The sequence below is a fragment of the Arvicola amphibius genome, chromosome 1 (genome assembly GCF_903992535.2).
Source record: "Arvicola amphibius chromosome 1, mArvAmp1.2, whole genome shotgun sequence".
NCBI lineage: Eukaryota > Metazoa > Chordata > Mammalia > Rodentia > Cricetidae > Arvicola > Arvicola amphibius.
The window spans coordinates 26,117,633-26,140,593 of NC_052047.1; the positions used below are offsets into that span (position 1 = coordinate 26,117,633).

At 44.7% G+C, this 22,961-nt stretch overlaps 1 protein-coding gene across 2 annotated transcripts; it reads right to left on the reverse strand.

Moving 5' to 3' along the window:
* Nucleotides 1-1,384: 1,384 nt before the first annotated feature.
* On the reverse strand, nt 1,385-21,115 carry Rest (RE1 silencing transcription factor). 2 transcript variants are annotated; one of them, XM_038330028.2, is made up of 4 exons: nt 20,821-21,115; nt 17,848-18,751; nt 13,573-13,656; nt 1,385-7,139 (listed from the first exon to the last, which is right to left on the reverse strand). In XM_038330028.2, exons 2-4 carry the CDS (start codon nt 18,740-18,742, stop codon nt 4,783-4,785), a joined length of 3,336 nt encoding a protein of 1,111 aa, XP_038185956.1. In that variant the 5' UTR covers nt 18,743-18,751; nt 20,821-21,115; the 3' UTR covers nt 1,385-4,782. The 2 variants fall into 2 exon arrangements, with proteins under 2 accessions (XP_038185956.1, XP_038185965.1); XM_038330037.2 differs by lacking the exon at nt 20,821-21,115 and adding an exon at nt 20,196-20,392.
* Between the last annotated feature and the right edge of the window lie 1,846 nt (nt 21,116-22,961).

Consider the following 22,961-nt stretch of genomic DNA (forward strand, 5'->3'; position numbering starts at 1 on the left):
TGCACGCCAGAAGAGGGCACCAGACCCCATTAGAGATGGTTGTGAGCCACCATGTGGTTGCTGGGAATCGAACTCAGGACCTTTGGAAGAGCAGGCAATGCTCTTAACCTCTGAGCCATCTCTCCAGCCCCTACATAACAAATCTTTAAAAAAAAATAGCCAATACCTAATATTCCCTTTTCTCGTGATTTACTCTCAAATTACTAAATGCCATCTTTTTCTTTGACGGTTTACAAACTTCAATGTTTCTCAACTCTCACCTCTAAATCATACAAACACCTAAGACTGGTTATCATATGGCTCTAGAGTTGCAGAAGGGAGTGGCAAGCCTCAGTCACATAACAAGGAATGCTAACCTTTTCCTTTTCAGCCCTATTACAGATGGTAAATAACAGATTCAGTGAATACTTCTAGCTCCCCCTCCCTTCATCAGACCTTTTAAGGGCCAACCAAAGTCTGCTCGCCTCAGGCCTGGCTACTGGAAAGGGATATGCACACTTTAGACAGCTACACTGCGTAGGAAGAAACCGCCGAGTAAAACTGAACTTGGCAGTTTCTCCCCAACCTCAACCTCTCCAAAGACTGCACACTTGAAGAGAAGCCTTGGGACACTAACCACTACACTGCAGTGCCAGCCCTGGTAAGGAGATGAAATGAACTAATGCTATAAAGCATTCACCAGCATTTCCTTAGAAAATACTAAGTCACACAGAAGTATCTGACAGTCAGCTGAGCAGCACTGCGGCTCAGGCAGGTCAAAGGGTGGTGAGCTGGCTGCTCCCAAGTGCCCCATCAGGCTCCGTTCTCTTAGGGAGCATGAGTCTGCCAGGCAGTTGAGGAGCCCACGCCTCTGGGCTACCCAGAAAACAATCCTGGTCTGTCTCTAGATTAGCTGTAACAATATGTTATAAATTTCCCCCATTTATCCAAAAACAACCAAACTCACAGCTTGTGTCTCTGTAAAGCAAGAGATCTGCAGATGAAAGCATGTGTACAACTGCAGTCCTCCAGCTCAGACGTGAATGCACGCTCTTCAGTGTGCACTAGCGCTAAGGAGGTCTTCTTTCACTAGGCCTCTCTCACTGTGAAGGTGTGATAGTGTCACTAACACCAGTGTCACTCCCAACCCTAAACCACCAGAAGCCTGCTCACTATGCCTGCTAGCCACTACTGTCTTCCCCGCCAGCCTTAGAAATTTTAAATACACTGTACTGGAGACATAGCTCAGCGATGAAGTCGTTTGTGCTTGCAATGCACAAGGTCTGTGTTTGATCCTCAGAACTGGAAGAAAAAGGAAAGAAAAACCAAGGTATAATGTACTTGCAGTTATAGAAAAAAGTTGATCTTGGCTTCTTTGATACACCAATAAGAAACAAAGGCCTGGTGTTTTTTAGAACTTTATTTCAATGTAACTATTTGCATAAGAAATACACTCATATTGGTTAACAGAATGCAATTATGTTTAACTTATCCTACACAATCTTGACCAGAAACTTGGTACATGGTTTACAATTTAAAAAAAAAAAAAAAAAAAAGGAAATGAAAACTGCAATCTGGTTTATTTCTATCTATTACAAATGTATAAAAGATCCTCCATCAAACGCTGCTGACGGCAGCAGAACCTTGAGAAATACACCTTTGGTTTGCCTCAGAAAAGTAACACATATTGCACTGTAAAGGTTTATAAAATTGGCGCAAAACATTGTTGTAATGTTACAATACCAGTTTTAGAGGTTCAGTAACTAATGGGGAGCCTAAGGGATACATGCAGAACTGTAAAAGCCATCTCACTTAGCCAGCCATGTACGTAGACTGTAAACCTAACACATTCAGAGCATTTCTGAAGTTTATCTATTGAGGTCAACCAGGAAACCCTAGAATATACCTTGATTTTTTGAAAAAAAAAAAAATCTTCAGCCCACAAGAAACAGTTTACCGACAGGCTGTGTTCCTCTCGCTGTCAGCCTTCATAGAGTGAACGGCTTGAGGTCAACTCAGGTTTTAATTTGCATTAGCGCTTACATGCAAAGTGGTCCAAGTGTTACCTCAAGACTTTAAATGTAACTCTAAAAGTAAAATGGCCCTTCTTGGAAGACTAAAGACATCCAGACAACGTTGTAAAAATATCATCAAAACGATGTACCCTCTTTTATGAATTACGCCTCAATTTCAAAAAAAAGTAGCCCCAAATAAGCAGCTCTGAAAAGAAAATATAACTTAAGATATATGAAAAAACAAGGTGAATACAGGTTCAAAAATAATTAAGATACATTTTTCTAAGGCTACCAAAAATTAGGCTTTAAAGAATTCTACCATTTCAAGTTTATCACTAGTTACTAGATATCAATTTACAAATAAGATGTTCACTTTTTTTGTTCCTTTATCAAGAGAAAAATCTACCTTCAGACTATGAAGTTGGTAACGGGAAGAGAGACTAGAAAACAAGATCAAACAATCCCATGCAAAAATCAGTTTTCAAATGGAAGAACTCTAAACTGTACTTTCCATTGAAACAATTTAGGTACAAACAATGGCACCAAGGTTTAGGCCTAATATAGGCCTGACAACCAAGTCCTTGTTTTCTGGAACAAGGCCTCAAAAGTCCCCCTCAATTTCATTTCAATGCTTCAAAGATAAATTTAATGAGGTTTCAATTTCCTTTATATTTTTGTTTTTGACTTCCAATCTCAAATTAAAACTTAGTTCAGTCCCAGAAGGCACTGTTTTCCTTCCTTTGCTATAGGAAAGACTCCACAAAGGCCTCTTCCTCAAAACCAGCTAGCTCCCAGCCTCCCACCTGTGCTTGCGATGCATCTTTACCAACATCTTGAATAGGTAACATAGGTAAAACATGCTCATGAACATTAAAACTAGTTGTTAGAAAGACTTAACTAGCTTTATAATTTAAGTTTTAAAACATAAATACTTGCAGTCTGATCTGCACTGACAATGATTGTCGGAGCCTAGAATTCAACACTTACAAATCCTCATTCACACACACAAAGCACACACTGTTATCACACAACTTGTGTTTTCAGAGAATCTTCTGTTTTTTAAATCTTTGGCCTCCCAGTCTATCCCAAGTTCAACCAACTTTAACTAAAACTTCACTCAGAATTTCCCTAAGCTTTTCACACATACATTAATGCTTATCATCTTTCATGAACTGTCAAAATCTGAAGCCTGCTCAGAGATCGCCAGGTAAAAGAAAATAAATGCAATACAGAGAGGTTATTTCCAAACAGAACATGACCACCAAAATGTCACAAGTCCCGCTTGGGATCTTACTTTGTTGCTACTACCAGTAAAAAAAATATCCCAAGTTGGAGTATTTCACATTCTGGCACTGACAAAGAGCACAGAGAGCCAGTTCTGGAGCTGGAGCGCGCAGCCTCTCAGCAGTGTCGCAGAGGACACCGGGATGGCTACAGTTCGCTGGAGGCCTCTCCTGTACAGAGGCTGTCTCACAGGGGCAGTGAGGACACCCACTAGTTTGTGGAGATCCCTGAGAAAGTATGAACATCAGCCCAGTTCAGGTACTCACTGGAAGATGCAGCTGTTGGCCAGATCTTAGTACTCCATTCTAGTTAGCCATGTGGCCATGATGGCTTTCTCACAAGTGATATTCTATAGTTTGAACGCTATGTCTGGTCCAGGTTTGCTGTTTCCACCAATCACTTGGAGTTCTTTACTCAGCTGAGCGTCCATCCCAACGTCAAATATCTATTGAAAAAATAAACTCTTCAAAGAACGATTTATCACTCTCTAAGAGATAAGCTAGAATCAGCAAAAGAAAAAAAAAAACTCTAATGGCTGATATGAGATTAAATTTTGTCAATATGGGATCTCGTGGCTTACTGGAAGTCAGACCAGAGAGCTGTGAATTACACATATGCTCACCATTCAAAATAACTTATATGAAACTGATTCTGGCATAGATAAGCAATTAAAATTAAAATAATAAAAAAAACAATGGATTGAACCTGCATGTTCCATTGCTTATAACCTCGCACACTATAGTTCTGCAAAAAAGACAATTGCAAAGAAAAGGAAAACAGCCCTTTGCAAACAAGCCTAAAAGCACACCCCCAAAAGAAAAAAACATGCATATATGGATAAAGTGTTACTATTAAACACAATGCTATTTCTAGAGGGGAGGAATTAACTGCATAGGTTAAAAAACAAAAACCATGTGCAACATATTAAGCCAGTAAAGCACCAAAATAAAAAACACCAAAATCACTTTTTATAATGATTAACATACAAACAACATATTGACCGTTCAGTCAGGAAGCAGTTACCTGGACAGATACAATGGCCACTGTTCAAAGAATTTTTCTTCAATTTAAATGTCTTTTCTGATCTAAAGAAACTTTAAAGTGCTAACTTTATTTATATAAAGCAGGCAAATTCTTCAAGTAATTTGCTACGCCAATTTTTATCAATCTGAACAAGGAACTAAAAAATAGAAACTAAAGTGAAAAAGACAGAAAAAACTGACAGGCTGCAGGTGAACAAGGCAAGAAAGCATGTTCTAATATCTTGCCTTCCTCTTTCCACTCGACTGCACACGCTAACAGATTTAAGTGTCTGTTTCCTTACATTAACCTCCTAGGCTTTGCTAAGATTTATCCAACAGTCAATAGATAAGACACAATCCTAAGAAAAAGAATGTCACTTCAAAATCAGCACTGGGCACTATGTAAAGCAAGCTTGCATTTGCCTCCTGCCTTAACAAACTAGAAGCAGAGACGTGCTCACACCAGGAACCGCACTTCGGGTCTACTCCTGCCCCTCAGCTGCCTTCTTAAGGAAGTACACATTAACCAAATGGCGATTGAGGTGTTTGCTGTAATCTTTTTCCTTTCTAAAAGAACGATCACAGAAAATACAAACAAAATCTCCCTCAGTTAAAGTAACTGCCAACCCTTCCTCTCCATTTTTTGAAGCAGCTTCCTGTGGCCCTGGCCGAGCTCCGTGCAGCCCGGAGTCGTCGCTGCCTTCTGACATGTTGTCACTCAGGTCGCTTCCGTCATGGCTGTGGATGCCTTCATCCTCATCAATTTCCTGAGACTCGTTTTCAGCCAAAGTGATGGGAGGTGAGGCCACTACAGCTGGTGATGCCACTTCACGTTCTGCTGATGGGAGACGAGGCACTGGTGACCCTGGCTCGACTGCTGAGTCCTTCACAGGGACATTGTCTGCTGTGTTCTGCTCAGCGTCCACTTCAATTTCACGAGCCCCAGCTGAACCTGTCTGGCACTTAGCATGCAGCGTTTCACCATCTGGCACATCTGAATTTTGCTCAGAGGATAACACACTGGTAGATTCCTTTGGAGCAACAAGGTCAGTTTGGCTCTTGCAGGCTTCCTCAGTCCCTACTTTGAGAGGTGCTATTCCTTCCTCCTCAGAGATGTTTTGGTCCTTGGGTGTCTCTTCTCTTCTTGAGTTTCCCTTTGGCAGTGGTAAAGAGGGTCCTGGACGACCCTGAGCACTCTTGCTTTCGTTTAGAAGCTGGCTCTCTCTAACAGGCACTAAGCCAACTTCAATAAGGACTTGTTCCTGCCGCAGCATCTCACGCCGTATGCTCAACTTCTCCTTCGTCTTATCTTTTCGGGGAGATGACCTTTTAGTAATGGGCTTGACTTGAAGAGGTGGTTCCAAGACAGCGGGAAGCTCCTCCTGAACAGATCCCATGTGAGTAGGCCCTGTCTGTGCAACCTCCATTTGAGCATAGTCCAAAAGAGAAGGCAACTCTTTCTGACAATGTCCCACCTGAGGTGGCTCCATCAAAGATGACTGCTCCATGGGAGATGGCAGCTCACTCTGAACAGGCTCCATGGGAGATGGCAGCTCACTCTGAGCAGGCTCCACTGGAGGGGGCAGCTCGCTCTGAGTAGTCTCCATGGGAGATAGCAGCTCGCTCTGAGCAGGCTCCACGGGAGATGGCAGCTCACTCTGAACAGGCTCCATGGGAGATGGTAGCTCACTCTGAGCAGGCTCCACGGGAGTTGGCAGCTCACACTGAGCAGGCTCCACGGGAGTTGGCAGCTCGCTCTGGGCAGTCTCCATGGGAGATGGCAGCTCACTCTGAGTAGGCGCCACTGGAGGGGGCAGCTCCACCTGAGGAACCCCTGTCTGGGAAACCTCCATCTGAACAGGCCCTGTTTGAGCTATCTCCATTAGAGAAGGAAGCCCTGTCTGAGTGGACCCTGTCACAGTGACTACAACCTGAGCGAGCGCAGGAACTGGAGAGACCTCCTCACCAGTCAGCTCTACGGAGGGAGGCTCTGTCTGAGCTGTCTCCTTCTGAGTCTCCTGAGCAGGTCTGCTGCCTTTCTTACTTGGTTTACTTTTTACAGTTTTCTTCTTTGAACCTTTCTTGATAGGAATATTGTGCTTTTTATTGTCCCCCTTGCCCTCCTCCACTCTGCTGTCCCCCTTTGGCACTTCGGGTCTGTTTTTGGATTTGCTCTCTGTCTTCTGTTTCTTTCTCGGCACTGGCTCCTCATTCACAGGATCATCTGAGGAGCGGGCTTCAGCCTCCGTCTTTCTTTTGTTTTTCTTGGTGTTACTGGATGTGTCTGAACTGTTTCCTGCACGTACATCTACGCGTTTCATCTCTGCAGCTTTCGTCTCTGCGGCGGATTTCCGAGTTCTGGTAGTTACCTGGACCACTGCAACACTGCCACAAGACTTCTTCTCTTTTTTCTCTACTTTTACAGGTTTCTCGTTTTTCTTTCCAGACATATCCCCCTTTGTCTTTGTTTGCTCTGTCTCTGTTTTTTCACTGGTGGTGTTGTTACTGTGCAAGTCAGCCTCCTTCTTTTTGGTTTTCTTCAGTTTCACTCTTGAGACATCCATGGTTTTATTAGGACAGGTAGGGTGCTTAGATTTGAAATGATACTGTAGATTACACTTCTTGGAAGCTGCATAATCACACACGGGGCAGTTGAACTGCCGTGGGTTGACATGCAGCTCCACATGCTTTTTGAAGTTACTTCTGTCTGCCGTTTTATAGTCACAGTGGGGACAGTTAAGAGGTTTCGGCCCATTGTGAACCTGTCTTGCATGTCGGGTCACTTCATGCTGATTTGAAGCCACATAACTGCACTGATCACATTTAAATGGCTTCTCACCTAAAGGTAAAAAAAGAGATGTTACCACAGAGAGAAGACACAAATCCAACATTAAAATATCCTTAGGAGTTGTACATGTAAAATAACCAGGCCATTTATTGGAAAGACATGACCATGCACCTTATATTTTCCGTATTTATTTGTATAACTTTTCTCTATCTGGGATGGAGGCTTCATTATCAAAATAAATTAAAGGAATAATCAACCCAGTCAACCACTATGTTCAAAACAGTTTATGAAGTTAGCTATCTGGCACTATTAAAGAACAGGCTCCACCTGGAAGCAAAGACCTGCTGGCATAGGCCACAAGCCTCTGGATGCCAGCTCTGGGACAAAGCTACTCCAAGAGAAAAGTTTAATTTTCTGCTCCTCAACATCCAGAATTCATTTAAACTAAAATATAACACAATATGAAATATATTTGTAAGGTCAACCTGGAGTCTTTAACTATATGCCTCATTTTTAAGGCTCTGCTTTACCCTGAGGGAGTAAATTTAACCCTTTAGTCATTACAGGAGGTGAGCAAGTTCCTCTAAGACCATAGTAACTGTTTTAAAGCAAAAATAAAGCTAAAGTCAACTAAAAAACTTAGTGATTTTTTTTCTTAATTTCTCTATAAAAGGGGCAAAGAAACTAACTAAATGAGGACTGGCATACAAATAAATACAGTATGTAAACAGTCATAATCACAGAGCCCACCCACCCAAAAAAACAAAAAACATTCTACCTGAATACATACCCAACTAGATCACACTCTAGTAAATATTACCAATTGGTATCCATACCCCACCGGTCCAATGGAATGCATAGTAGAGAAATGGAAATTGACATTTATGAAAATTAATCTTTTAAACATTCTCATGCATTATTATCCAAGTTTACCACAAGCAAAATTAAACATGAAGCTTAACTATGACAATATTAAAGATTACAACATTAGAAATATCTGTTGACAGAATCCTTAATCTCCCCCAAAACATCTACCCAGGTATATCAAATTTAGGTTTGTAAATAAATGGCAACTCTTTCCATGTTAAAATCCAAGCATTTCAGTCAGGCATGGATGGAAGCAATACCTGTAATCACTGCCACTCTAGAAGCTGAGGCAGGAGGACCACTGTGTCTGAGGTCAGTATGGGCAGTTTAGCAGAGTCTATCACCTGCCTGGCGAGCACAGGGTCCTGGGCGTCTGTGCTTCTTTCTACAATACACACGCACATCTCCACTTGGCCCTGCAGTGTCACTGCGGGGACTACTCTGAAAAGCCTTCCTCAAGGTGACCTGCACCTACATAAGAGGCCAGTCTGAGCTACGTGAGACCCTGTCCCCAAACAAAACAAACTCCAAATTCAATTCCACATCAAACCTGCCATGGTGACATACACCTATAATCCCAACTCTCTTGAATAACAGTTCTTAAGAGAGACAGCAAGATGGCCCAATGGCCCCTTGGTTAAGATTTCTTACCAAAACTTTTAGTAAACGTTTAGTAAAAGTTTAGTAAAAAGTTCCACATAGAAAGCAGAGAAGAAACTCACAAGCTGTCCTTGCGTGATCTCCACACTCAAGCACTGAACGTATGTCACATACACAATTTATTAAATAAATAATTTACTAATTTGTTAACTGTCATCTTCAAAATTGGTATTGCAGTTCCAGGACTACACAAAGAAATGAGGTTTCAAAATACTTCAAAAATTGGTACTGAGCCGGGCGGTGGTGGCGCACGCCTTTAATCCCAGCACTCGGGAGGCAGAGGCAGGCGGATCTCTGAGTTCGAGGCCAGCCTGGTCTACAAGAGCTAGTTCCAGGACAGGCTCTAGAAACTACAGGGAAACCCTGTCTCGAAAAACCAAAAAAAAAAAAAAAAAAATGGTACTGAACAAGAGCAGTATCTAGGGCGGTCACAGACCCTGGTGTGGACTTACTACTCCAGTGTTTCAACAGTCATGGCATCAAACTGCTACCAGAGGTGGTAGGTTCAGAGACCTGTAGCAGGGCAAAGTGTGATAGTGGAATGCTTGGCCCTAAATAAGACATCTATGTTATCCTCCTATCCAAAGCTCGGGGAGTATCACAGAAGAGGAAAAGACAGAGGATAGAGGATGTACAGAAGAAACATCTGGGTACAGCAGGACATTATATTCATGAACTCATTTGGCTGTGACTACCTGTACATCTAAGATAACAGTCATCAACATTCCAGACGAATGGAGGAGGAGCACAGAAGGCCCCACTCTTTCCTGAGTAGTTAAGAGGCAGTTAATGAGTTGCTACGGATGAAGTCATAACCTCTCAGCAGTATAGCTAACAAGTTAAGCTGCCCTTATTCAAGTAATAACTTCCTACCTATGCTTATTAAAGAAATCCTAATTGTCTTTTGGCTGAGGAAGGGGTTGGAGTGGAAGGAGGGAACTCAAAGAAATATATAAGAGGACAGGGAGTTTTAAGACTGAGGAAGATCCTCAGGATCCACATGGTGAAAGAGTCAAGTCCTCTAAGCTGTCCTCTGACCTTTACATGCATGACTGACATAGCATATGTGCCCCACAGATATGCACAAACAAATTATAATGGAAAAGAAGTTCAATTCCCATCCAGGCCATCAGCTTCTGTAGCAGGAGCCTTTACTAACTGAGCCATCTCTGACAGGTTGAGAGGGGGTCTCCTGTATCTCAGGTTGGCCTTGACGTTACTATATAGACACAAATAGGTTTAAATTAAAGGGGGGAGGATGGGACTTGAATGAAAGGAAAATATATGGCAGTCTCACTCTTGTGAGGGCCCAGAGTTGAGTCTGTTCCACCTTAACTGGACATCAGAGAGTTTGAGCTTACTTTTGCTCTCAAAGTTGTTGTCAACAGGTGTGACTACACACCCTGACCTACGACGTGGTTACTTGGTGTTTTGGACATTAAGCTGACCCATAGACCATTCACCCCGCCCTGACCAAAGGTCAGAGAATTCAAGCATACTCTGGTCCTTCATTTAAAATAGGTTTGACACAGGGAGTGACTGTCTATAGCATACTTGGTCTAGGGTATGTTCACTGTCCAAGACATCAAATCCTTTACTCATAAAATAATGACTTGATGTCTCAAGTATTAAAGCCAGTAACTGTTCTGGTTGTCCTGTCTCATGCTTTATCCCCTCCCCCAACCTGTATTAGGGTATAAAGGCTTAAAACAGATAGCACCCAACATGGGGCCTTCAAAAACCTTTCTATCAAGAAAAGTATAAAAAGCTACCTACATAAGCTCCCAAAGTGCCATAAAATATATTCTTGATCTATTTTTCCAATTCAGCCATAAAAAACAAGCTGGGGTGTGGTGGTGCATGCCTTTTATCCCAGCACTTGTGAGGCACAGGCAAGAGGATCTCTGAGTTTGAGGCCAGTCTGGTCTACAGAGCAAGTTTCAGGACTGCCAGAGCTACGCAAAAACCCTGTCTTGACAGAGGAGAAAGGAATATACTTTAAAAGAAAAGCTGTATTATTGTGTGAGTGCTATATAGACATGTGTGTTGAGTGTAGTGGTACATACAGTCTACAGGATCAGACTTTCGGAACATCACTTTTAACTGAGCCACCTCAAACCCCCACTCCCTTTATTTTGAAAAAAGCTATTATATAAAACCCAGATAGGCCTCAAGCTAAATATGCAGCTGAAAAGAGCCTTGAACTTCTAATGTTCCTGCCTCTACTTCCCAGCAGTGGGATCATAAATATGTATTATATGCTGTTTTCGGAAGAGCCCAGACACACACTTCTGACTGCTCTATCAAGTGAGCTGCAGGCCCATATAGCCCCATCAACTATAATTTTCTTTATATAGGGTTGATAAAGATATTGGGACAGTTAGGAATTGAATTCTAACTTGTCAGAAACACTTGTCCTTTTCTGTCCTGCCTAGGCACGTGTCCTCATCTATAAACGAAAACTGGCATATTTGCATTAAAACTGCAATTTTCAGTACCCTGTATGCACATCAATATCAATAGGTATTAAGAATACTTAGCACAGTATAACAATTGCTGATAACTATATCTTTAAAACACAGCAGAAAACTCCAGACAGTATTAACAAAACCAAAGAAAAGGCAAAGATTATCAACTAGAGTAAGACACCACAGAGAACATTGAGCACTGCCCAATCAAGAAGAAAATATTTATATAAATATACAATATTTATATATTTTTTTCTTATATATGAATCCTTCTATACCAGTGCTGCATCACCATAAGTAATGGGTTAACTACAGGTAACTTCAAAATAAGCTGTGTGACAGGATAAATGTCAAGCATTTCAGATTTAATTTCCAGTTGACCAGGGGGGAAAAAAAACTGACTTGACATGACAGCCAGCAGACATCCAGAAAGGGAGACCCACTGCAGAGGAAATAGCTTTATGTTTTCAATGTCTAGAACTTACATAATGCAATTAAAAGACAGAAAGAATTAACTTACAATGCTCTTTTTTTTTCCTTGTCCAGTACTAGGGATTGATCCTGGTCTTGTACAATGCTGTGAAACCACACTATACTGAGCTACATCCTCCTCCATTCTACATGGTTTTTTTTTTGGTTTTTTTTTTTTTTTTTTGGTTTTTCGAGACAGGGTTTCTCTGTGGCTTTGGAGCCTGTCCTGGAATCCATTCTACATGTTGTTAATGTTTTTTGAGACAGGGTCTATGTAGACCAGGCTACATAGGTAACAAAAATGTTACCATTTTTGGGTTTTGTTTTTTCCAAGACAGTACCCCTGGCTGTCCTGGAATTCACTCTGCAGACCAGAATGGCCTCAAATTCTGAAATCCATTTGCCTGACTCCTGAGTGCAGGGTGGGATTAAAGGCGTGAGCCACCAGTACATCTTTATGTAGCCAATTTAATAGTTTAGGAAGATATTCTGAGAACATAGCAAGCATGCAGGATTAAGAAAGCCTGGCAACTGCCAGGTGACCGTGGCGCACGCCTTTAATCCTAGCACTAGGGAGGCAGAGGCAGGCAGATCTTTGTGTGTTCGAGGCCAACCTGGCCTACAACAGCTAGTTCCAGGACAGGCTCCAGAGCTACAGAGCAACACTGTCTCAAGGAGAAAAAAAAAAAAAAGGAAAGAAAAGAAAAAAAGCAAGCCTGGCAAGGTCGGGTGTGGTAGAGCAGGCTTTTAGTCCTAGACTAGCCTGACCCACATGAGCATAGTGAGCAAATTCCAGGCCAGCCAATATAGGAGGAAGTCTGACAGATACTAAGAGGAGCCTGGAAATGAAGCTCAGTCATGCAGCTAAAGCAGATGCCAGCATTTTAAATATACAAGGGCCAAATCAAGTCAGACTCTATAATACAACCAAGTTTATACAGGAGATAACTGAGCAATGTTAAGTTTTCTAAGTCACAATTACAAAAGTAGAGTAAATCTGGGCTGAAGGCTCTATCAGAGTTTGGATTCTAGCACCTGTATCAGGTAACTCATGAACACCTGTATACTCCAGCAGCAAGGGATCTAGTACCCACTTCCAGCCTGAGTGCATTCCAAACACACACTAATAAAAGTAATAAAAATAGGTAAAATCAGAAAGAGAGACCATAAAGATGAGTGAGAGGGGATGTAGAGATGATCTAGGAGGCACTGGGAAAGGGAAAACATCAAATAAATTGTATGACAAAAATTAACCAGGCGTTCTATCAAAATGTACTGCTTGTTACTGGGGTTAACCTCATGCCTCAGTGCAGATCACAGCATGTGCCCCCATGCCTAGCTCTTTTATTGGAGTATTAGCACTCTTCTGAGTTCTAACACCTACTAAGAGCTAGAGAGATGGCTCAGCAGTTAAGAGCCATTTACTCCCTTGTAGAAGACCCGTGTTTAGTTCCCAGCACCCACATGTTGTTAGCTCCTAACTATCTGTAACTCAGTTCCAGAAGCCCAGCACTTAGGAGGCAGAGGCAGGAGGATCTCTATGAGTTCGAGGCCAGCCTGGTCTATAAGAACTAGTTCCAGGACAGGCTCCAAAACTACAGAGAAACCCAGTCTCAAAATAAAACTTCAGAAAAAACAAACAAACAAACAACAACAAAAAATAGGAAACCTTCCCAGAAAACCTTTGTCTGATTTATGAGAACACAGATTTATCCTCCCCACTTCATTTTGGTTTTGTTTTTTTAGGCAGAGCCCTGCCTGGCATGACAGCACACGCTTTTAATCCTCACACTTCTGAGGCAGAAGCAGGTGAATCTCTGAGTTCTAGGCCAGCAATAGCTACACTATAAGATCACATCTAAGAAAAAACAAACTTTTTTTTAAAGATCCTCAAAAACATCAAGTTATAAACAATTCAGTTACAGTTCTAATAGTAATTCTTTAATAAAGAAGTTTAAAACAGTGAAATAAATACAAATGATAGCTCATTGAAATGGAAGTTATCATTTTGTACCAACCTGAATGAGTACGCATGTGTCGAGTTAGATGTGTCTTCTGAGAACTCGAGTAAGGACAAAGTTCACATTTATAAGGGCGTTCTCCTGCAAAATTATAATGATAATGTTTAAGATGTAACAATAGAGCAAAGACAATTCTCAGCAGTCTAATATTCCCTCCCATACGTTTTTGGGTATTTCAGTTTTTTGGGGGTTGGTCTGGCTAGGTTTTATTTTGGAATTTCAAACAGGTTTTCCTAGATAGTCCAGGCTAGCCAACCCTCGATCCTCCTGCCTCTGCACACACTGAATTTCAAGGAGTTAACTTTGAAGATTTTTTTCCCTTGATTGAGCACTGATGATGCACACCTTTGATACCAGCACTTGGGAGGCACAGGCAAGCAGATCTCTGAGTTCCAAGACAGTCAGAACTGTTACACAGAGAAACTCTGGAGAGGTTGGGCGGGGGATATTTCCCTCAAACAAAACCTTAGCTGTTGTGTCTAATATAACGCCAACTTTAGTTCTAACGTAACGCCAACTTTAGTTCAAGTCTCCACCTAGAGCCACCTAAATCCAAAGAACCTAGAACTACATTTTAAGATTGTCTCCAAATCACAAATCTTGGCTGAGGATGCATGCAGCCCAAATTTTTGAAGCCCGAGTACCATGAAATAAAAAGAATTTCCTGATGCTACTGCTTTTTTCTCAAGTTTATTACATTTAACTGTGTTCACATATGCACGCCCAGTGCACATGATGCCCTTACAGATGGTGTGAACTGACCTCAAAGTAATACAGCTCAGTGGTAGAACCTAAGAGTTTATGTGAAGCTGAGTTCAAGTCCTAATGAGGGAAAGAGTCAAAGACTCAACCATGTGACCACCAGCCTAGTGCAGCAACTCTAGCCAAGGGTGGCACATGCTTATAATCTCAGTGCTTGGGGGGGAGCAAAAGGATCAAGAGTTGGAAGATAGCTTGGGCTACATGACATCAAGGCAAAGACAGAATTTTTATATTTATATATATTATATATTTAATATATATATTAGTCCATAGGTGTTCTGTATGAGTTGGTAGAAACTGAGGATAGCTGAAGCTATCTATGTAGGTGCCGGTGACACAGCACTAACAAAAGATTCTAATTTGGAGGCAAATTCTCAGTTAATTGTCCTGGGTGGCCTTTAATTCATTGTGTGGCCTACACAGGCCTTGAACTTGTGATCCTGCCTCAGTCTCCTCCAAAACAAAACAGGCCTGCATTACCAGCCCAGTTCAGGACTGTCAAGGCTGCTCAGCAGGCAAAGGCAGTCGCCTTGCCAAACACGTCAACCTGAGTTTACTTCCTAAGACTGAAGGATGGAATGAAATATCTGGCAAGGCAGCAATGTCTGAAGTGCAGAAACTCAACATCCAAATAGCTAGACGATCAAAACGCTACATCGCCACACTTAGAAAAAGATAAAAACCAGGCTGGGGATGTAGCTCAATGGTAGGGAGTATGTTCAGGACTCTGAAAAATACTGATGATGCTCTACGCCCTAACAAATGTTCCATCAAGATGTAATTCAAGTAAAACTGATAAATCCACCCCGTCGGTATGTTCATCAGAAGGCTGAGGCAGGATAAATTCAAGGCTGGCCAGAGTTTTGTGGCTTACACCTTTCATCCGAAGCAGGACTGCCAAAATTCAAGTCAAGCCCATCTAGCTACTCCTGAAGGAACCTAAGTCTCACAAAACAAGTTTGAGCATGGTTGTACAGACACACTATCTGCTCACTCAGAATACAAAAAGCAAAGATTGGTTTGGAGTTTGGGGACAGCTTGACACACCTGGTGATATGAGGCCAGCCAAGGTCATACACAATTGCCTAACAAAAAAGGAATCTCCATATAAGCATTTCCCAGCAGACTGAGGGAAAACAGGAAGAGATTACACTGATAGTGATTTTGAGATGGGCACAGAACAACCTTGAGTTCCTGATCTCACTGGCGTCACTAAAGGTGAGGTAAGCATTTTTCTGGGTTTTTTTTTTTTTTTTTTTTTTTTTGCCAGTCCTTGGATTTGTTTTTATTTATTAGGGGTGGGAGTAGGTGTTAAGAGTCAAACTTTGGGCCTTGTGCAAGGTTTGTAAGCTCTACGTGTTTAAGCTGTATCAGAAAAAGACAAAATCTGAAATTCTTAGGACTCACTAGTGGTCTAAACTGTCCTTGAATTTAGAGACCCTCCTGCCTCTGTCTCCCAAATGCTGGCCTTGAGGGCTTTAATTTCTTCTTTGGACTGTCTTAAAGGACTGTAGTAATGGCAACACCACTCTATACACCACTCTATACAGAGGAAAACTATTATATACTTACAACAAACGGTATAACGAATTATATTCCCCAAAGATGTTATTTTGGAAAAACTGGCACCATTAGTACCTCACTCCTATAATCCCCCAAATAGTTTGAAGGTTAAAGGACTCCGAAATCCAGAGCTAGCCTGCACTTCAGAGACCTTCAAAAACCTGTCTCAAAAAACAAGCAGCATCAACCACCGATGCCTTCTCCTTTCTTCCGCTCACTGAAGACCAATCCCTCTAGGTCCTGAAGCCACCCAACATTAATGCTGGAAACTGAACTCAGACCCCCAGAAGAGCAGCAAGCACTCTTGTACACAAAACCATCTCTACAGCAATGTTTCATACTCTGAAGAAGGTTCCGGGCGACTGAAGCCACAACTCTGGTTAGTTCGAATCCACAAGTGGGTTACATGGCACGACCCTGGACCTATCAAGTTTTGTGGGGTTAGTTTTTGTTTTAAAACACTTTTGCTTTTCTTTTTCTTCTGAGACAGTGTTTCTCTGTGTAACGGTCCTCGCTATCCTGTAACTTGCTCTGTCAACCAGGCTGTCCTCGAACCCTGAGATCCATCTGCCTCTGCATCCTAAATGCTGGGATTAAAGGCGTGCATCAACACATCCCAGCTATTTTTTTTTTCTTATTCATTTTTATTTTATATCCATTGGTGTTGTCTGCATGTATGTCCTGGAACTTGAGTTGCAGTCGTGAGCTGCCATGCAGGTCCTGGGAATTGAACTAGGGTCTTCTAGAAGAGCTAGTGCTCTCAACTGCTGGACAGCAGCCATCTTAAAGGCTGATCCATCTCTCCAGCCCCTTTGAAAATTTTCTTTTTGATGCTGGAGACACAACATGAAGCTTTCTAACATATATGCTTTACTACTGAGCTACACTAACCTCTCAAGAATTCCTGACTTCTGGGCCAGAAAGTCCTCGCAACCTGTAGGCCATCAGGATACGCTGAACAAATGCTGTTTCCGTCTGCAGTCTGCAAAGTAATCCTCACGGGTGTTTGCTTGCTCTCTTAGGAAAATGTCTTCAATTTGCAGTGATTCTACTCTTGGGCTGGAGAAATGGCTCAACAGTAAAAAGCACTCTGGCTGCTCTTTCTCGCAGAAGACCCAGGGTTCACTTTTCTGCATCTACAAAACTCTCCATTAGGTTTCCAGGAACCCAATGCTCTCTTCTGGCTTCCGAAAGTACTACACACATGTGGTGCACTCACATACATGTAGTCCAACTACTCCTATACATAAAGTAAATAAAAGCAAAGAAGGAAAAAGCACACAGGCTTAGTAGCGAGAATGCTTGCCTGGCAGGCACAAGACCCGGTGTTCCATCTCCCACTTCAGGAATCACAGTGGCACACACCTGCTGCAATTCAACTGCAGGTCAGAAATTAAACAACCTCAGCTACAAAAGTTGAGTTCAAGGCCAGTATGGACCACCAGAGACCTTGTTACAGAAAGAAAAAGGGTGGAGCTGGGTGGAGCAAGGAACACCTTTACTCCCAGCAGTGGAGGCAGAGACAGGGGGATCAGAGTTTAAGGCCAACAATTAGTTTCAAGGCAGCCAGAGCTATATAGTCTATTCCAAAAGACAAACAAAAATTGGGGGTAATAAAGTTTGAACGTTTTGTTTGACAAACTATACAAGTTTAATCAGTAGGCTTTTTTTTCTTTTTTTCTTTTTTTTGGTTTTCGAGACAGGGTTTCTCTGTGGCTTTGGAGCCTGTCCTGGAACTAGCTCTTGTAGACCAGGCTGGTCTCGAACTCACAGAGATCCGCCTGCCTCTGCCTCCCGAGTGCTGGGATTAAAGGCGTGCGCCACCACCGCCCGGCTAGGCTTTTTTTTCTAAATCCTAAATTCCCCTGGTAAACTAGTGTTTGGTTTACATGATCTATAAGCTTAAAAGAAACCACATTTTATGAAATAAAATTTAGGTTCTCTTACCTGTGTGAGTCCGAACATGTTGTACATAATTATTTTTTCTGTCTGAAAAATAGTTGCATTTGTTACACGTGTAGACTTTTCTCGGAAAATGGTTTCTCAAGTGTTTCCTCCAGTGATACTCGCTTACTGTTGTGTACGTGCAAATAATACACTTGTAGACACGCTCATTATCCCCAGCTCTGGTATGGTGTTTTAGGTGAGCCGTGTAGTGATCATACCGGTTGGTATTGTAGCCACAGCGGTCACAGCGGATGGGGCCCTTGGAGAAATCCCCCTCCTCGGCCGTGGAAGAGCCAGATTCCCTGGCTTTGGCCTGTTTCTCGGCACTTTCTTCCACAAAGAACTTTTTCGCACTGTGAACCCGGATGTGATGTACAAACTGCTCTTCGGAGTCGGCTTCATACTGGCAGGGCTTGCAGCGAAAGGGCTTGGCCTTCGTGTTCTTGCCTTTGTCCTCCGTCCCAAGCGTTTCGGGAGGGAGGTCTTTCCTTGAGTTGTACATTTCTGGGGCAGCTGATGCTTCAAGTACCGGCTGTGGCTCCACCGCACTGAGCTCCAAGCTTCTCAGTCCCACGCTTACCAGCCCACTGGGGTCACCTTTCAGTTCGGCAGCTTCTTCAAGTCCTTCCCCTTCGCTGTCTGAGAAGTGGTTGTCCCCCACAGGCATCAATTCTGCCATCTGTCTTTCTTCACCCACCAGGTAATCACAGCAGCCGCCAGTGACCTCCCCAGTCAGGGCCACATTGGCCAACATGATGAGCTGGGGTGCAGCCAGTTCCGCTTTGGAGAGGTCATGCAAGTCATACATATCGGTAGGTAAGGCCATGCCCATGGTGCCGCTGCTGCTGAACAGACTTCCTCCTCCAGAAGACTGCCCCATCACCTGGGTGGCCATAACTGCACACTGAATAAAGTATAACAAAAAAAACACCATTTAAATCCGGTCCTCGTTAGCTAAAGCAAGCATTTTTCCGATGTACCCTTTACAACTCAATGAGCTTCATTAACTTCTATCAACAAATTTAAAATTCGTTCTTACTGGGTAAGGTGTTACCTGCCTGTAATCCTAGCTAGGAAGGCTGAGCAAGATTGCTGTTAATTTTCAATTACCTTTTATTGCAGTAGCAAAAGCATACAAATGAGTAACTATTTCCCTACACCCAGAAGAAAAAAAAAAGCAACTCTTTCATGCATTAGGCCTACCACTGGCATGCCCAAGTGTCAACCTTTTTCTGGCTAAACATTTTTAATGTCACTAAAATGACTTATTTCAAAGCCCTGAATAGTAAACTATTGTTCTCTCCATTTTCCCTTTCAACAGTTCAGTGGGCTGAATGAGAACCCCCCCCCCAATCCACAAGCGATTCTATGCGTATAATGAGTACATCAAGGAATCTGGAAGGCTGGAATTTCTTCCTGAAAACTCAACAAACTCTAAAAGAATAAACTGAAAAAACAACCGACTTTTAATTTTTTTGATGACTCTTAACTTAAAGGGGTGGTTATGGATCCCTTTTCCCACAAAAGGGGAAGTTTTGAAGCGTTTTTTTCTGTTTGAAAACTCCCCTAGAGCCGTGCAACTCAACACGTCAACCAGCAACTTTGGCGCATTGTGCTTGACTTGGCCTACTTGCCTAGAGGAAGCCATTACAGATCACCTTCTTGAAAACAAGTTGAGTTTTTAAATGGTCTCAACCTCTACTCTCAAAAGGTGCTAGCCTCGAACTCAGTGTCCTCTTGCAACGTAGTAAAAGAAAGACAAGCAAAAAGTACTAAAATATACACTTAAAACCGAAAATACAAAAAGCAGTCCGTTTCACCAAGCGTCTGAACACAAGCTCTCTCTCTCAGTTACATGCCCCAACAAAAAGTTGGAGTCGAATGCCATCACAGGAAGCAGCGGGCCACAGCTCTCCTTCCCTGCTTTAACAGTCCCACGGATTCCACAACTGACCCCCCCACACCCACTTTAAAGCTCCCCGTGAACCCCAGCTGCCACACTCCAAGGAATCCCCACATTTCTCGGGAAGGCTGTGCAAGCAGAGCCCGAGCGCAACGTGTTGCACGGAATTCCTACGTGCTGCTGCCACCAGCGCCGGCCTCGGCGGCGGCATTCCTAACTGAAATAGGCATTCGGCCATTTTCTCAAAATACCAAACACAAAGCAGCTCTTTGCAAACTTGGGCCCTCTTGCTTCCTCTCCGCCACCGAGCCGCGGGCGGTGCCTCGGCTCTCGCCCTCGAGCGCTGCCCACCACCCTAGAGGCGCCTCTCCGCTCGGCCGCGGCCCCGCAGCCCCCTCCCCCGCCGCCCGCGCTAAGCCCAGGCAGGACCGGGTCGGAAAGTTACCTCGCCGCCGGCGTCCGGCTCGGGCCTGTGCCGGGGCTCGGAGGCGCCCTCCCGAGGCTGCCGGTCCCCGGTCTCACCGAGGGGCCCCACGCGGGCCGCCGCCGCCCCCGCGCCCGGAAGTTTGCGAACTTCTCTCCCCCACCGCGCAGAGCCAGCGCGGGCCGCAGAAATCGCTGTCCAGCCCGCCGGCGGCGCCGCCCGTGCCCCGGGCTGAGTCAAGCGGGGCGGTCGCCTTCCGGCCCTGGCCCGGCCTGGGGGAGGGGGCGGCGAGCCTGGGACGCCGACGGAGCCCGGAGCGGTGGGCCCCGGGCGAAGAAGGGGAGGGCGGGCGGGCGGAGGGGAAGTTTCAGGACCGCGGCCACCAGCAGCGGCGCTCCGGCCTCCGCCGCCCCGACTCCCAGCGCCGTGCGGAAGGGCCGCCCGGAGCTCGACTGGGGATCGGTGACCCCACCGCCGCTCCGCACCAGCCCCCGGCCCAGCCCGTGACTCGCTCCGTAACCCGATCCCGCCCCCGCCCGCCCGCCCGCCGCGCCGCCCGAGCCACAGTATCTGCAGATCAGCCCTGGACAGCGCCTCGCGCCGCTCCGCGCCTGCCCGCCGCCCTCCCAAGTCCGCGTCGTCCTACCCGCTCGCCTGCGCGCTCACGGACCGCCGCCCCCGCGTCGCCGCCGCCGTCGCTCCCAACTCCTTTTCTTTGTTGCTGGACTTTCGGGGGAGGGGGAGGGAGAGCGGGGAAAAGTTGAGCGCCGAGGCCCGCGAGATCCGCGGGGCGATCGCGGAGCGGGATCAGACCGCCGGCCCTCGTCCTGCCGTCCCAGAGCTCCCCGCTGCCCCGGTCTGGGGCCCGCGGCCTCGGCGGCGCCCGGTCTGCTGTTGCGCCGCGAGCTCGCGGGAGCCGCACATTCCAGCACAGGACGCTGCGCCGCGCACCCGGCCCGCGCCGCCGCCCGCCCGCCCGTCCGTCCGCCGGACACGCCCCCTCGCCGTCCGCGCGCGCCCGCGGACACGCCCCCTGCCCGCCCGCGCGCGTGGCCGCTAGGCGCGCCCCGCCCCTCGGCCCAAGGACTTGATGAGTTCTCCTAGGCTGGCTGGGGGCGCGCCTCGGGGGAAGCTCACCTAATCCGCCCGCCCCCCACTCCCGTCCTAGGCTCATTAAAGGGGCGGAACCTGCTCCCCTTTGCTTCTTTCTTTTATAAATGGCCAAAGTTGCCCCCAGCCTTAGCCGAGCGTGCCCGAGAATAGGGGTGGTTCAAGAAAAACGTGCAGGCGTTGACCGCCCTCTTGAGAAGTATTGTCACTGGCCTCTCAAGTCTAAAGCCCTGGAAACTACCGTTCAGGCGTGGCGTGTGGGCTCTCGCCGGTAATCCCAGCATTCAGGATGCTGTTGAGACTGGAGGATCAAGAGTTCAAGGCCTGGGTCCAAGATCAGCCTGGGCTGCTTAGGGACACCAGTACAAAATAAAATTTTTTTAAAAAAATGGAAGATTGGGTCTGGCTGCACACGCCTTTAATCTTACTTGAAAGATGTAAGCACTAGGATATCAAGGTCATCCACTGCCACTTGGTAAATTGGGGGGGACTGATCCTTTATGAAATCAGTCTCAGAACTCTTTAGACAGATGCAGGAGAATTGTTGAGAGTTTGAAGCCAGAGTGCTACAAAACAAATACCAGGCCAGCCATAGCTACAAAGCGAAACCTGTCTCAACCAAAGAAACAAACCTAAGTTTCCACCCATAGATCTTTATCCTTAGCTAATTGTCATTTTAAGCTTCACGAGGTAAAATGCTTTCAAATTTCAAACTCTAACCAGGAGAAATGCAGTCCTTGTGGGAGCTGAGACAAAGCGAAGTCGGCTTGAATGCCTGACATCCTGTAATGGGCACAGGTAGTCTCAAGTCCTGTCCCTTCTCACCTGAAATACCTTAGCCTGCCTTTAATGTCTTCTTAAAATGTGGGCCGTGAAGCCTGTCCTTTAATTTGTAGGCAGTGAACCACCAACTAAAGTTTAAAGCTCTTAGTGGCATTCAAGGCAGGCATTGCCTGATGAAAACGAGTCAACCTGTTAGGATTGCAACAAACGGAGCAGCAGGTGAGAGTTATAGGGTTGGAGATGGGCCCTAAGAGGATCTAGAAACTTCCTACAAGAACAAGAGAGCAAAGCAACTTCAGGTTTCTCTTTGACAGAGTTTCCTTGACTTTCTTGGCACACTTCTGTAGAACCCATTTTCCAAAGACCCAGATATTACTTGGTTTGGTTTTGGTTTTGTTTTTCAAGACAGGGTTTCTCTCTGTGTAACAGCCCTAGCTGTCTTGGAACTTGCTCTGTAGACCAAGCTGGCCTTGAACTCAGAGATCCGCCTGCCCCTGACTCTTGAGTGCTGGGGTTAGAGGCATGTGCCACCACCGCCCAGCCAACATTATATTACTAATTATTACAAAGCTGGATGCAAAATAAAATGAAGACCTTACGGTACTTGATCACTTAAGATTTCTGTAATTTTTTTTTTCTTTCCCCAGATACCCTTCCCTGTGTAGCCCAGGCTAGCATCCAAATTGTGGTTTTATAGATATGTGCAATAAACTTTTAAATGCAAGCCCTGTACACTGAGTCAGATTTGAAAAGAACTCTTAGTTGAATAAAATTGAGTAAGAAAGAATAGATGAAAAACAGACAGCAAAAAGCAATAACTTTTCATTGACCTGATTGAACTGGTGAAGAGATGCCTGGTTAGTGGCCAGGAACAATGCTTCGGACTTAAAGGTC